At 41.2% G+C, this 14,978-nt stretch overlaps 1 protein-coding gene across 1 annotated transcript; it reads left to right on the top strand.

The window, feature by feature from the left end:
- The first annotated feature begins 12,575 nt into the window (after positions 1-12,575).
- On the top strand, positions 12,576-14,555 carry LOC147636002 (UDP-glycosyltransferase 85A2-like). Its single transcript, XM_086801071.1, has 2 exons — positions 12,576-13,180; positions 13,553-14,555. Exons 1-2 carry the CDS (start codon positions 12,694-12,696, stop codon positions 14,503-14,505), a joined length of 1,440 nt encoding a protein of 479 aa, XP_086657197.1. The 5' UTR covers positions 12,576-12,693; the 3' UTR covers positions 14,506-14,555.
- Positions 14,556-14,978: the final 423 nt, after the last annotated feature.

The following is a 14,978-nucleotide window of genomic DNA, read 5'->3' as shown; positions in this document are numbered from 1 at the left end:
TAAAATAAACACATTTGATTGTGGTGTGATGGAAACTTTTGAGCAAGAAAATCGAGCTAGTAGACATGATACCAATGTCATAGAGGACAATCTTGAGTATCGTGGAACTATTCATGATAATCTTGAGATTGGGTTTAGAGAATTTAGTCTATTCATGTTTGATGTAAAATGGTTCAAGGTGATATGTAAAGGTGCTCACGAAGAAACATCAAAATGAGTTTTGTCAAATTGATTCCACTAAGTTTTGGAATGATGAAAAAGATACTTTCATACTACCTCAATACTATTAATAACAGGTTAGGAACCCAACCAATCACTGTGGTAAATCTTGATGTGGTTTAATGGAAGTGTAACCCCTTAGCTTTGTGATTTTAGATTGTGTTTCACACTGATTGAATTGATCCAAAGTGGTGGTATGTTATACAAGTTTTCCCTTGTTCAAAACATATCTTTCAAGTTTGGATTACCTCCCTCTAGACATTTTCTCTCTCCAGGCCAAAACAGGGTAAAACATGATCTTTCTTTTATTTCAGAGAGGGAAATAATTATTAGATCAAAAGGGGAGGTTCTTACACCTGTACACCTCAAAAGCTAGAGGAAAGAATCTTACAACTTTAAACATGGAACAACGAAGTTCTAGAAACCTAGGGAATTAGTGAGATGTTGCATTAGAGGGGCTCTTATAAATAAGGAAATTACTAAATATAATAAAAATTACTAAAAAAATTTAAGAGTTATTTATTTTTCGTTCTATAAAAATATAAAAATAAGTTATATTGTCAATTTTTAAAGTTATAAACATAAGTTTAGAGTCTTTCATTTTCATTCTGTTCGTGTGTTATCTTCTTCACTCAAGAACATGGCTCGCACACCAAGCAGACTGCCATGAGGATTGATCCCGTAAGGTTAGGCCCCCAGCACCATTCACACATCGCAAACGTCAGTGGGGAGACCTGGCACCGTCTCTCTTCAAGAAATAAGAAAGTATCAGAAGATGATAGACCTTCTGATCTCGAGGAGACCTTTTCATCTCCTCGTTAGGGAGATCATGGATGATTTGAACGCGAGCCGGTTATCTCGATGGCATTGTCGGGTTGGCAATAGTGAGGCTCCCACACGATGGACAACAATAGCTTTGGAAGCTCTTCAAGAGACTGCTGAAGCTTTTTTGGTGGACATGTTTGGTGACATAGTGTATGCTGCAATCCATGCTAAGAGAGTCACCACCATCACTGAGAAAGATATGCGGCTAGTTCTACGCATGCGGAAGTGGAGGGAAGATTATGGTGATAAGCCGCAAATTTAGGGAGATCTTGTAATCTCATGTATATGTTACAATGTAATCTCATGTGATCATAATGTAAATGCTTTACTTAATGATTTTTTTTTTAAAAAAATCCTTGCCAAGTGTCTACTTGATTATATCTGGCAATCATAATTGTATTGTGATTTTAATTTTAAATTATTGATTAAATATTATTTGTTGATCGCACGAATACAACAAAACTTCAAAAATATATTTTTATTAATATAGAAACTGTTACATCATGACATAGAAGCAAGTACAAAAACCCTAAACTCTGCGCCTCTTAGTACTAGGCTCAGTAGGGTTAGTAGGAGCTTTAAGCGAAGGAATTACAACAAAATTTCCTTCAAGCTCGAGTCGGATAGCATGAAGATCAATCTTCCTGGTAGCAAGGCCTAAGCCAACACAAGTGAATGAATCTTCCCTCCACACTGAGCTTCAAACAAGTATAGGAGCTTGGAGCGCTTCACAAGCACCACCTTCTCTAAGCTTGATTTCATAGGCATGGACTTGAATGCAACACCGTTTTGTTAAAGCCTTGATCTTCATGAGAGAGACTTGTCCATTAGGGGAGCATACTTTGTGAAAGACAATGATGTCTTGGAAGATCTTGCCAATACACTCCTTCAAAGCTGCATCCTGGAGTCTTCCTCTGCCACCCCTTGTTCTACCAGCTCTTGATGCAAACTCATCAACATAGATAATTTCCTGAAGAAAATATTTGCATGCAAAAATAAAATATAAAAAATTATTCCAAAATACAATTGCATGAAAAAATATTTTCAAATGAGTTGAAATTGTCTGTGCGGGACCTCAGGGGCCTAGGGACCCCACACATGCAATCTGGCATGCATCGGGGCGGCCCTCCATGCATGCCAGTCGAAGACTGGCAAGGATGGCCCTGATTCTGCATGACAAACATTTAGGTGCTTCAAACACATCTTTGTACTCTTGCACAACAAAGCATCCATCCCTTCATCATGTATTTTCAGCCCATTGTCCTCTTCTTGAGACGAGTGAGTTCTAGCAAGGCATAAACTCTTTAACTCTCTCTTCATTTGCTTGTAAGAACTGTCCCTTCAGTCACTTGTAATCATCCCCCTCTTAGAAATGGAAAAAGATCTTGTTTTACCTGCACAGTCAGGGCCATCCTCGCCACAGCATTTGGCTAGCATGCCTGGAGGGCCCCGATGCATGCCAGATTACATGTGTGGGGTCCCTAGGCCCCTAAGGCCCTGCACAGAAATTGACAAGCTACGTGCCTCCTCCTCTTACTTGTGCAGGACTCTCCTCTCTTCATAGGTGAGAAGAGGCACCATTGGCTCCTCATCATTCTCCTCTTCAAAATTAGAGCATAATATACAAATAGCAAAGGCAATATCCTGTCGATGAGATCGGGTCTATTGACTCAAAAGTGAGGGGCACAGGTAGATCGGAAGGGGGGGGGAACATATGCAAGTTCTCTTTGCACAACCTTTCTATGGTTGTCATCACCGCTCTTCATGAAGAAGAGGAACTCTAGGGGTATCCACCAAGCAATGGAGTCAGGGATTAAAAATGTAATATCATCACATCACGCGCAAAAACATGCAAGCACTGAGCTATCGGGCTCTAGATTCCTAAATATATTCTCTAGCTCAACACTATAACAAAACCTAGGGTAAATCTGATCCCACATCTGACTGTAAACGGGTTTCACTCATCCACTGTGCACATGAGAAGCCATGGTGAAGACGTAAAGGGAGCAACAAGCAAGGTGGATAGAAAGTGAGAGATAGAGAATACAATAGAAGTGAATGAAAATAACCCCTACTTATACTTATAAATATAAATATATATTTTATTTCATTAAAACTTTCATAAAGTAATATATATTTTATTAAAATTTTAATAAAATAATATTTATTTCATTAAAACTCCAAGAGCTCCAACACATCTTGCATAAGGAGGTACTCCACCCCTTCAATGGTGATGGCACTCAATGAAGCAAGCGGTGGGTCATGACTTTGGGTTTCGTGAGACTGGATAGATGCAATTTATACTTATGTTTATTATTGTACTTATCTATAAACTTATATTTGTTTTAATACCTTATGTTTATACTTTAGTAAATAAAGGACACTTTAATAAAATATAATAAATAATAAATCATACTTTTATTTCTTGTTATATTATTCAAATTATATTAAATTTATAACACTTTTAGAAAAATAGTTTTTAATATTCACTTGGAAGAATAAGAATTACATGGACTCTACAATTTCAAGGATGTGTGGAACAACACACTGCTTGCATATTTTGTAATGTTCACTTCGACTCCCAACCTTCCTACCATCCAACTTGAAATAAAAATAACAACGGGGATCATTGGATATGAGTTAGATTTCCTCAGAAAACTAAGGGACCAATGACTTTCTACATTAACGCTAAAAGGTTCATGACCCTCCCAAAGAATATTCATATCCATGAGTGTTGAATGCGTGTCATCTCGCATGTCTTGGTTCAAGTTGAGCCACTCCCTTCGTAGAAGTTGCCACCTCCTATACTTGAAGCGAATGCACAAAGTTTGTCTTGCAATGAAGTACCTATCACAAAAAACAAACAACCAAACATAAAAACATAAAAACAACAATCAACAATCAACAACAAATATAAAAATATAAAAACAACAACAATCAGTGTCTTGTAATGAAGTACTTATAAATAAAAACTAAAAACAATCCACAGCAGTGTAATCTTACCGAAAGGTAACATCTTACACAGTGATTCTACACTCAATGATATCATCATGGTGAGTTCTCTTAAGATGCCATGACTTACCTAGTAACTGAGTCATCCAATCCTCAGATAGGTACCTTGCATTGATACGTAATCTTAGTTTTCTTTACTATTTCACATGATCCAAACAAATGTGCAACAAACCAAATGGTACAAACCAACTTAGATGCACATCTCTAGAGCCTGTGTGGAAGGTTTCATGACAGCATGAATATCAATTTTATTTATACCCTATATGCTTCTGACATGTCTAAGCTAGGATTATACCATTCAGGTGGCTAGACAACGGTGGTAGTAGAATGTACTCCAAACTATGTCTCTCCACAACATATATAGAATCATAAAAGTAAACATTCTGAGATGCCAATTCGCTTACACTCTTGTTATTATAGATCAAGACACCTATCTCTGCATGTAAAACATTTACCTTTTCACTTAAGCACTTTACATTTTGCCATTCATGCAAAGTTGATGAATATAAAGCTGCAAGCAACAAATATACTTGTATTAAAACTCTATCTAATAACCATGGACTCCAAGCACAAGAACACAAAGCACAGAGATATAAACTTACTGTTAGGCTTATGTCTCACACTGAAGTTGTCATGATGCACTCGAATCTCTTTGTGCATATAAACATGCTAAATGAAAGCCTCTGTTATTGTACCATTGGTGCGTCTCTTGAACTCTCTGATTTTATCTTTCCATTGTTTGTTAGGGTTTGTTACATCTTTGAGCTAGATCTTGAAACTCCCATGAGTACTTGGTCTCATTAAAATCCAATTTAACTTACTATATTGATCAGGGATCCAATTACCTTCATCTCTCCTATTAAGCACCTCCACTGTGTGAATATTACAGATATGCCTCCTCTCCTTGAAGACATCTACAATAAAAAACAAAGCACCAAATTAATAAAGTTAGACTACATGATTAATAAATATCTATGTTAATATTGTAAGTAACAAATAAACATTATAATAACAAGAAATAAACAGCAATGTATTGCTTTGATTCACACAGCCTTGTTGCTTACAACCTATGAAAATGAACATAAACACATTAAGACAAAATAGAAACAAACCTTAAACCTATGATCATTACCCACAAGTGTTTTATGCCACTTAAAATCAAGATAGTTATTTGTGGTGTAGAGAAGATTATAAGCAACAAATAAAGACTAAAACAACACGAAATAAACAGCAACTTACTGCTTTGATTTGCACAATCTTGTTGCTCACAACCTTGCTCCTGTGAAAAACAACAACACATCAAGACAACACAAACAAACCTATCTTACATCAAGACAAAACATAGACAAACCCTAAACATATGATCATTAACTCATAAGAATTTGATGCCACTTCAGATCAAGATAGCTATTTGTGGCGCAAAGAAGAGAAAGTTCATGTGAGAAAACGTACATGAAAGAAGTAGAGTTGCAGAAGATATGACAAAATTGAATTCGACTAAAAAAAGGAAAAAAATGAAAAGGTAGTGAAATACAAAAGGAGGGTAAGGAAAAAAAATTCGGTTTTCAAACTTCCATGTGCTGACTACAAGGTACATCTGACATGCAAGATATGGAATCTGACATTTCTCTATTTTTTTAAAATATGGGCTCTATTATTTTATTGTCCTAAGAGATTTGGGCAAAGATATGACAAAAAGATCCATGTTACATGGATCTAGAATCCCATCTCTCTCATTGGTCAGGTCAATCTTTTTTTATTCACTTCTTAAGGGGCAAAATAAAGAGTCCATATTTTTCCTAATGTTTGGTGGAGGCGGCGGGCTTAGCACAGGATGGCAGATGAGTTTGGGGAGTAGAGGCGATGCAAGCAGATGTACGTGATTCACAAGGACAGTCATCTTCCTCCACTCGCCTTGATCAGGTAGTCGGTCTCATGCAAAATTTGATTCTGCAAATGCATCAGACAAGTCAACATATGAATAGTACCAATCAAACCCTGGTGAATCTCAGTAGTCTCGGCACATAATAGATAGTTTCAATAGTAGTCTCAACAGTTTCAACAGTAGTCTCAACAGTTTCAACAGTAGATCTCAGTAGTCCAACAGTTTCAACAATAGTCTTCTCGGCACATAATAGATAGGCGGGTACAACCTCGGAGTTTTATAAGCCTACCCAATGAAGATATTTTGACGTGGTTGGATCAGTTTGACAATGCGGCAACATATCATGGGTGGACAAATGATAGGAAGGCATATGAGGTCAAAACAGTTTTGGATGGAATTGCAGCCACATGGTATGTAGAACAACAAGATGATGTCATTAAATCACAATGACCCTTGCTTAAACATAATTTAATTCATAATGACCTTTGCTTAAACATATTTTGACGTGTTTGGATCAGTTTGACAATGTGGCAACATATCATGGGTGGACAGATGACAGGAAGGCATACGAGGTCAAAACAATTTTGGATGGAATTGCAGCCACATGGTATGTAGTACAACAAGATGATGTCATTAAATCACAATGACCCTTGCTTAAACATAATTTAATTCATTCATTTGCTCAAACTAATGTGGCACAATTTGCATTACAACAAATACATGAGTGCATTCAGTTACAAGGAGAACCGATTTCGCAATTTGGTGTCAAGTTGAATCAGTGCCAGCAGTAAGAGTAGATCCTAAAATGACTAAGGATATGGAGTTATTTTTCTTGTGGCTAAGAATGAGACATGATATCACCAGGAGGGTTAGGGACCAGGGTCCCCATAGTCACAAGGACGGTAATGGGGGACAAGGACGAGAATGGGACGGGGGACGGCCATATATAGGGAACGGGGACGGGGGTAGGAACGGCACTTAAAAATTACTTTGTGAGTACCACCCACTCGCCTATACGGGCAAAATTTGCATGCTCATGGGGCTGTGCACCACCTCCATGAGGGGATGGGGTGTGATTAACATCATCCCACCATGTCCATCCCATCGTCCTTCTACAGGTAGTTGGAACTTGAAGAGCCACTACCACAAGGAGGATGCCATGGATGATGAATGCCTCCTTGTCACTTGATAGCTTGAGAGAGAGAGAGAGGGAGTGAGGCTTGAGCCTTGAAATTTGAGGGAGAAGTTGAGAAGTTGAGTGTGAGGGTGGGTGGGTGTGTGTGTGTGTTAAGCTTGAGAGAGAGTGTGTGTGTGTGAGGGAGAGAGTGTGTGTCTTGAGAGGCTACAGCTTGCTTGTGTGAGAGCTTGAAACTTGAGACCTTGGTCCTTGAGGCTTGCCGCTTGAGGGAGAGAGAGAGAGTGTGTGTGTGAAGCCAAAGCTTGAAGTGTGAGAGGGTGTGTGTGTGTGTGTCTTCTTATAGGGAGGGAGGCAAGAGAGAGTCTAAGGCCCAAAGCCTCAAAGGCTCAAGGCCTATGGGCCAAGGCTAAAGGCTCATGAAAAGCCCCTCCCAAACAGCCAAAAAAAAAGGTAAAAAATGTGACCATTGCCAAAACAGTAACATGTGGCATTCCAATGCAGCCGTCCCCGACAACCATCCCCTCCTAGATCTGTCCCTGGAACGCCATCCCTTGTGAGGGACGCCTAGCTGGGGACGTCGATCCGTCCCCGTCCCACAGTGTTCCCGGGACGGCATCCCCCCATTCCAAGGGTCCGTCCCCTGTGACTATGAGGGTCCCACTTCATTTAAGCAAGCTATGGAGATAGCCCAGCGCATTGAAGCAAATGTTTCACAAGATCCTCAGGCAAAGGGATGGAGGTTGGGTCCTTAGCTAAAAGATCTTAACAAGTTTAAGTTTCAGTCAGACGGGGTCGTCCCGATGGATGTGGATTTATAGAATGCTCAGCAACGTTACAGATTGCCTGCCAAGGATGCATAGGGCAGACCAAGGTGTTTCAATTGTAACAAGTATGGGCATGTTTCCAAGTATTGCAGGTCTCCCAAACGTCCCCGTCTCCCAATTTACAAAATGTTCAGGTCGGGGGTTCGGATGCGGCTGTCTTAGGGGCAATTCCCGAAAATGAATGAGCGAGTGGGCTATGCAGGAGACCCGCCCGCATGTCCAAGCCACTCAAGTCTCCAAAAAATTAGTTCGTACAGTTTTAACTCTTATTTACAATACAGATGTTGAGATTTTACTGGATACAGGTAGTTCATTTCCTCTATCAGTAGGAGTCAATTGGTGGAACAGTTATAGTTGCCAATTACTTCAGATCTGGAGATTTCTGTTCTTTTTGGTGATCACACATAGGTATACAGATCCAGTGCCGTGGTTGATGTTCCTTTGTAGATGGGGTATACTACGTTCTACCAGAAGTGTTATGTTTTGCCAAGGTAGTTATTGAAGGTTTCCCTGGGGTGTGACTGGTTCATTCAGACTGGAGCCAGGTTGGATTTTCGTCCAGCGAAATTTGGTATTACTAGGGGTATTACCAATTCCATTTTTATAGAAGCAAACTGTAGCACATTATACATGCAGTCAAGTGGAAAAGCACATTATACATGCAGTCAAGTGGAAAAGCACGTCATTTCAGACACTCTTCACAATATGCAGCAAATTCAGAAGATTCTGTCCCAGTTTCAAGTCCTTATACCCCATTCTTTGCAAGCTTCTATAACAATTGCAGAAGTCCAGCATGTGATCAAAACAGGGGATCAGAAACCTATTAAGATGACACAGAGGCGGCGGTCCCCGAAAGAGAATCAATTGATAGAGGAGGCTGTGCAAGATATGCTCCACAATGGTGTCATCAAACCATCTCAGAGCCCTTGGGCACAGAGCCCCATTTAGTAAAAAAGCCAAATGGAGATTATCGGTTTTGCATCGATTTCTATCCCTTAAATAAATTCACTATACATGATGTTTATCTGCCGTTCAGACTGGATGCTTTACTGGATGAGTTGGGCCAATCTGTGTACTTCACATCTTTAGATTTAGCTTCAGGCTATTGGCAAATACCACTTGATCCCCGGGATGCACAGAAAATAGCTTTTTGGACATCCGAAGGATTGTTTGAATTTGTGGTCATGCCATTTGGGTTGTCTGATGCTCCCAGTACATTCCAAAGGTTAGTTAATACAATATTTTCAAACCTCACCAATAGAAAAGTGTTAGTAGTGTATTTGGATGGTATCCTGATTCATACCAAGACATGGGTGGACCACGTTGAGGTGGTCATGGAAGTGTTGAAAAGAATGCAAAAGTTCAATTTGAAGCTGTAGTTCAAGAAGTGCAGATGGCCAAGAACAAAGCTAAATTTTTTGGGTCTCATCAGGGGGTACAAATTGATCCAGAAAAGATCTTAGTTATTCAAGAGTTTCCTCAGCCCAAAAATTTGAAATAGTAAAGGTTCATTGGGATGTTGAATTTCTCCTGCAAATTTTTGCCCAGGGTGGCTGAGGTCACACAGCCATTTAGAAGACTGATGAAAAAGGGCATCAAATTTGTGTGGGATCAACAGTGTCAGCATGTGTTTCAGCAATTAAAGGATTTAGTCAAACAGACACTGGTCTTGAAGTACCCGGATTTCAACAAGCTGTTTCTCCTCAGAACAGATGCATCTAATACAGGTGTTGGTGCTGTTTTATTACAACCCCATCAGAACGAGTGGTGGCCCATATGCTTTATCAGCTGCCGCAGCTTGACAATCGGAGCTAAACTATTCTACAACAGAAAAGGAGCTTCTTGCAGTTGTTTGGGCTATATAGAAATTACACCCTTATGTGCATGGCGCACAGGTCACAGTTGAAACAGATCATCAGCCCTTGATTGGCTTGCTACAAAAGAAGCACCCACCTGGTCGCCTTTTGAGATGGCTTCTAACTTTACAAGATTATACATTCACGTTAGCCTATTGTTCGCGCAAAGATAATTATATTGCAGATTTATGTCAAGACAATTTGAGGAGAGTCATGAAGCAGTCCAGAATACACAGTTGACACAGTATGATCTGCCTACAGATGAAGCTAGGTTGGCTCAGATGCAAGGTCAAGATTCAAACGCAACAGTTTTCTACAGCCGCGCGTGAAGGCCTCCACGCCCCTCTCTCTCCCCCCTCCCCCCACGCCATCTCTCTCTCTGCTCACCTTCTCTGCCCTGCCCCCCTCCCCCATGCCATCTCACGCCTTCTCTCTCTCTCTGCTCGCCTTCTCTGCCCCCCTCCCCCCACGCCTTCTCTCTCTCTCTCTCTCTCTTTATCCCCGCCCTTTCTTCTCTTTTTTTTCCTGCTGTTCTGCTCCCGTCTTCGCTTTCACCCCTTCCTTTCTTCTTTTCTTTCCGCTTCAGTCACCCCTCTTTCTTCTTCTTTTTTGCTGCTTCTTTTTTAGGCGTTGTGTGGAAGATTGCAGGCTAAGCTTCAAGAAAGAATGGAGGACTTGAATGTTGCCGAAGTATGCATCCCTCCTGTAGGGATTCTTTCAGGGGATCCTCATGAGATGCCCCGTCCCCCCCCTCGCTGCTTCGACGATTGGCATTCGACTCTCTTCTGACATCATTCGCGCCATTCATGAATCGGTAAGAAGTATCGAACCTTGTGCATTGGTTTGCAAGATTGTCGGGAATATTTCTTCAAGCAGACAGGTGCAAGATGGGATACAAGGTGCTCTTTTATCTTTAGTTGAGATCATGAATGTTTCCCCATTGGGGAAAGGCCGTTTCCGAGTGCAGTTTAAATCTCCATCTCAAGCCAACGAGGTCTTAGCACGGAGCCCTGTGGACCTAGGTTTAGGCATTGGTTTTTTTGCAAGATGGACACAAGGTATGGATCTTTCAGGGTTGGATGGAGGTTTAACAGTTACAGCTAGATTTCCGGCTCTTTTACCAGAATTTGTGCCTCACTTGAGAGAGATTGGTAAATGTATTGGGTATGTGGTCAGTGAGGCTTTGATTCCGGATGGAGAGGACCGCATGCCTTGCCTAAAGATGGTTCTTCCTCCATCATTGGCCAAAGACCCTCCTCAATTTATTTCCCTTCCTTCGATTCATGGGGGAGAAAATCTTCAGAGGGTCTTTTTCATTGGTCTTCCAGGCCATTGCTTCATTTGTGGGAGAAAAGGTCATTTTGCTGCCGAATGTACTAGACGAAAGGGTTCTCCCTCAACAGCGTCAAGAAGTAGCAATTACGGAACAGAAACAGACTGAAGTGGCTGAGGGACAACCGGATGTGGTTTTGCACGCAGAGGATGTTTCAACCGGTAAAGGAAAACATAGATCACAAGCCGAGAGAGTTAGGAGGAGAGCAGCTAAAAAGAAGAGGAGGAAATTTGCTCGCATCTCAGAGGGCTTGCGAGTGCAGATGGTCTACAAGCGCAGGATTCCTCCACTTGTGGAGGCTTCTACTTCAACTAACCCGCTTTCTCGTGCTACTCCGGAGCCAACACCACAACAAGCTTCTAGTAGCTCTTTGGGGGAAGAGAACTCTACTTATGAGTCTCTCTTTCCTACACTTGCTGAATCTTGTAAAAATCCACCTTTAAAGGAGCCTAGAAGATCTGCTAGGCATAAAGGTAAAGTTTGATATTTTTGTAAATAACCTCTTAAGAGCTTCGAGCCCGGGGTTATGTGTGTTTTGTTAGCCCTTGATGTAACACTTTGATTTTTCTTACCTTGAGGTATCCTTGAGGTGTTCTTTTAGCCCTTAAATGTAAAGCAATGGTGTATCTTACCTTGAGGTCTGTGCCCTTGAGGTGTTTCTTTAATAGAAAATGATCATCTTTTGTGGAGGAAAAAAAAAAAAAAGGTCAAGATTCAACAATCTAAGAAATCATGCAGAAAATCAGGGTGTCTCCAAGGTCCATTGCCCCGTCCAGGTTTTACAGCCAGAATAACATTTTATACTTGGTGAGTGGGGATGAGCCTAGAGTTTATGTGCCTAACTCTGTGTGGACTCATTACATGCAGTATTTTCATGAACATTCATTGTTTGGTCATTTGGGGTTTCATAAGAGTTTTTTGAGGAGAAAATATTTTTGGCCAAGGATGAGAAAGGACCAAGTTAGTACTTTTTTGAAGAGTTGCAGTAAATGTCAAATGTGTAAGCGGCCAAAGACAAAACCAGTGGGATTATTATAGCCAATTAAGGTTCAAAAACCATATACAATAATTAGAAAACTCAGAGAAAACACATACATCCTTCTTGCAAGAGATGGTTACAGTACACAAACAGCAGCTCGTAGTGTGAAAATGAAATTACCTTTCATTGCTGGTAGGTCAGAGGGACCTACCTCAGAAGCTGCAGGCACGTTGATGCAGCCGAGCCGACCTGAGGATGGAATGAAGACGCCCGCGCAGCCAACCTGAGTACGGAATGAAGACGCCCGCACAGCCGACCTGAGTATGGCTCGTGCAGCCGACCTAGCCCGCCGGTTACGGGGAAAGGGGGTTCTGATATAATGTAAAGGAGAGAGAAGGGAATTACCTGAATTTCACAACTGTATAGAGACATTTCAAATAAACTTAGGGAATAGACGTGGCAAGCAAGCCGGATTTGTCGAAACGGGGACGTGTGGAAAGCTGCCGCCGAAGCTTCAGGAGTGCAATTAATAATTAACGTGATGATTTGCGCTAATTGCAGTGATGATTTGCGCTTGTGAAGTTCCTGTTTGTTTGCCGTGTGAGCTTAAATTATTGTGGCTATGGAGCCTCTTCCCTTGCACTTCATGGTGCTCCCTTTTCCTGCACAGGGCCACATCAATCCCATGCTTCACCTCTCATCACTACTGACCTCTCGTGGTTCTTTAATCACTTTTGTGAACACTCACCGATCTCACCATAGGATGCTCGAGACGTCTCAGGTTGGTGTAGCATCCCCCTTTGATTTGCCCAACATTCATTTTGTATCAATTCCTGATGTAATCCCACACGACATCCCCTTCTCTCTTGAGACCTCCATGGAGAACCTCATGATGGTCTTGAATGCACTGGAAAAACAGCAAGGGTTCATAGAAAACCTCATCTCCAGCTCTTCACCACCCATTACATGCATCATTGCAGACTCTTTCTTCCCATGGACCCAAGACTTGGCTAACAAGCTTGCCATAGCAAGGGTGATCTTCTGGACTTCTAATGTGGCTTCCTTGTATGTAGCAACACTTTTGGCCACAGGAAAGGTGCGTTCGGAAGGTATGCACAACATTCCGTGCTCCCAACGTTTTGCTAAGGTTAATTGTATCTTAGCTTATTTAATGAATTCCTACGTTTTTGTTAATAAGGCTAATCAGTGTCCCTTAGCTTAGTTATTGACGTCTTAAGGTGTTGCTTAGGTTGATTGTATCTTAGTTTAATTAGTGAAGCTCTTAGGTGTTGCTTCGGTTGATTATATCTCCGCTTAATCAGTGAAGCTCTAAGGCGTAATTGCTTCGGTTGATTAGCTTAATTAATGAAGTCCTATCCATCTTCTGCATTAAAAAACTTAAATAGCATTGCATCTTAGGTTAATAGCATTGCTTTTAACGAAATTCAAGCTTTTAATGCATGGCTATGGTATTGGAACAGGTCTTCCACTTGAACACCATGAAATCATGTCTACACTTGGTTACATCACAGATGAGAGAAGGGATTTTGCAGTGAGAAGGTTTAGCGGCATTGATGACACCTCCTGCATTCTTGTAAACTCCATAAAGGAGCTTGAAAGCTCTTTCTTACAGGCAGTCGACTTGAAACCACCCATAAAGTGCGTAGTCCCGGTGTTATTCCTTGACTCATCTGAAGCCCAAAACAATGCTGCAGAGCCCATCGTCACCAATGTGGTGAGGATAAAAACAAGCTTGTTGAGAGAAGAGGAAGGGTGTTTGGAGTGGCTTGATAAGCAGGCTAAATCTTCAGTAATTTACATAGCTTTTGGCAGCATAGTTTCATTAACTGCAGCTCAGATTGAAGAGTTGGCATTAGGGATAGAAGCCTCTAAGCAGCCCTTCTTGTGGGTGGCACGTGAGGATATTCAGAATACAAGCGCGCTTCCCGAGGGCTTTCTTGAGAGAACAAGAGAGCAAGGCTTGGTTATTTCATGGGCGCCTCAGTGGCAAGTGTTGGGCCATCCTGCAATCTCTTGCTTTTTGACACACTGCGGGTGGAACTCTGTGGTAGAGAGCCTCTTCATGGGGGTGCCCATGCTGTGTTTTCCGATATTTGCAGACCAGCCCATGAACGAGAAGCTGGTTGTCAAAGTGTGGCAGGTGGGTTTTGGTTTTGAGAGCAAGAAAGAGGTCGATGGCGATGGTGGTCGTGTTGTGAGCAGAGAGGAGGTGCAGACAGCAGTGATGAAGACGCATACCGACGATGGTGGTAGAGTGAGGGAGCGTGCCGCATACTGGAAGGCTGTGGCTAGGCTTGCTGTGAGGGAAGGCGGCTCATCGTGGCTCGACTTAGAAAGGTTCGTAGAAGACATGATGACGCCTCGCTGTCCGGACACATCAGTCGGTAGACCTTGTAAAAATGAACTTCTCTAGAAGGACTTGCCTGCCTTTTGATACAAGATTTAATAGGTAAATTCATTATAACTTAGTGCAATATAATAATATAGATTTTGATGTACTTTGTTATCGATCATTATATTACTGTATTTTTGTAACGTTTACATCGTTTTATACTAGTAATATCTTTTGTGTATTGCTAATTTACATGTAATGTGCGTGCGCGCGAGAGAGAGAGAAAGAGAGAGGGGGGGGGGAGAGATCATATTTTTTTAAATATGTAATACTCTGTTTTAGTCGATTTTGCAAAAGTTGTTGAGCCTTTTCTTTTATAAAGGCAGAGCAACCAATCATATGCTCATTAATGATGTTCCTTAAAAAAAAACATGGGTATTAAACTCACAATTTTGTAATTCACAAAAATTGTTTTTCCACATGAGATCAATGTTACCCAATACACACGTGATTCTTCTTTTTCACACTAAACAGGTGTGGATGTATGTCTTAGC

The sequence above is a fragment of the Cibotium barometz genome, chromosome 8, assembly GCF_041138505.1.
Source record: "Cibotium barometz isolate CiBa-2024 chromosome 8, ASM4113850v1, whole genome shotgun sequence".
Taxonomy (NCBI): Eukaryota; Viridiplantae; Streptophyta; class Polypodiopsida; order Cyatheales; family Cibotiaceae; genus Cibotium; species Cibotium barometz.
Note: the sequence above shows the minus strand (reverse complement) of the source record. Positions and strands in the feature narration are given on the sequence as shown.

Coding starts and splice junctions, on each gene's coding strand:
- LOC147636002 (XM_086801071.1), top strand. CDS start 12,694: ATGGAGCCTCTTCCCTTGCACTTCATGGTGCTCCCTTTTCCTGCACAG. Junction 13,181..13,552: donor AGGAAAGGTGCGTTCGGAAG/GTATGCACAACA, acceptor GTATTGGAACAG/GTCTTCCACTTGAACACCAT.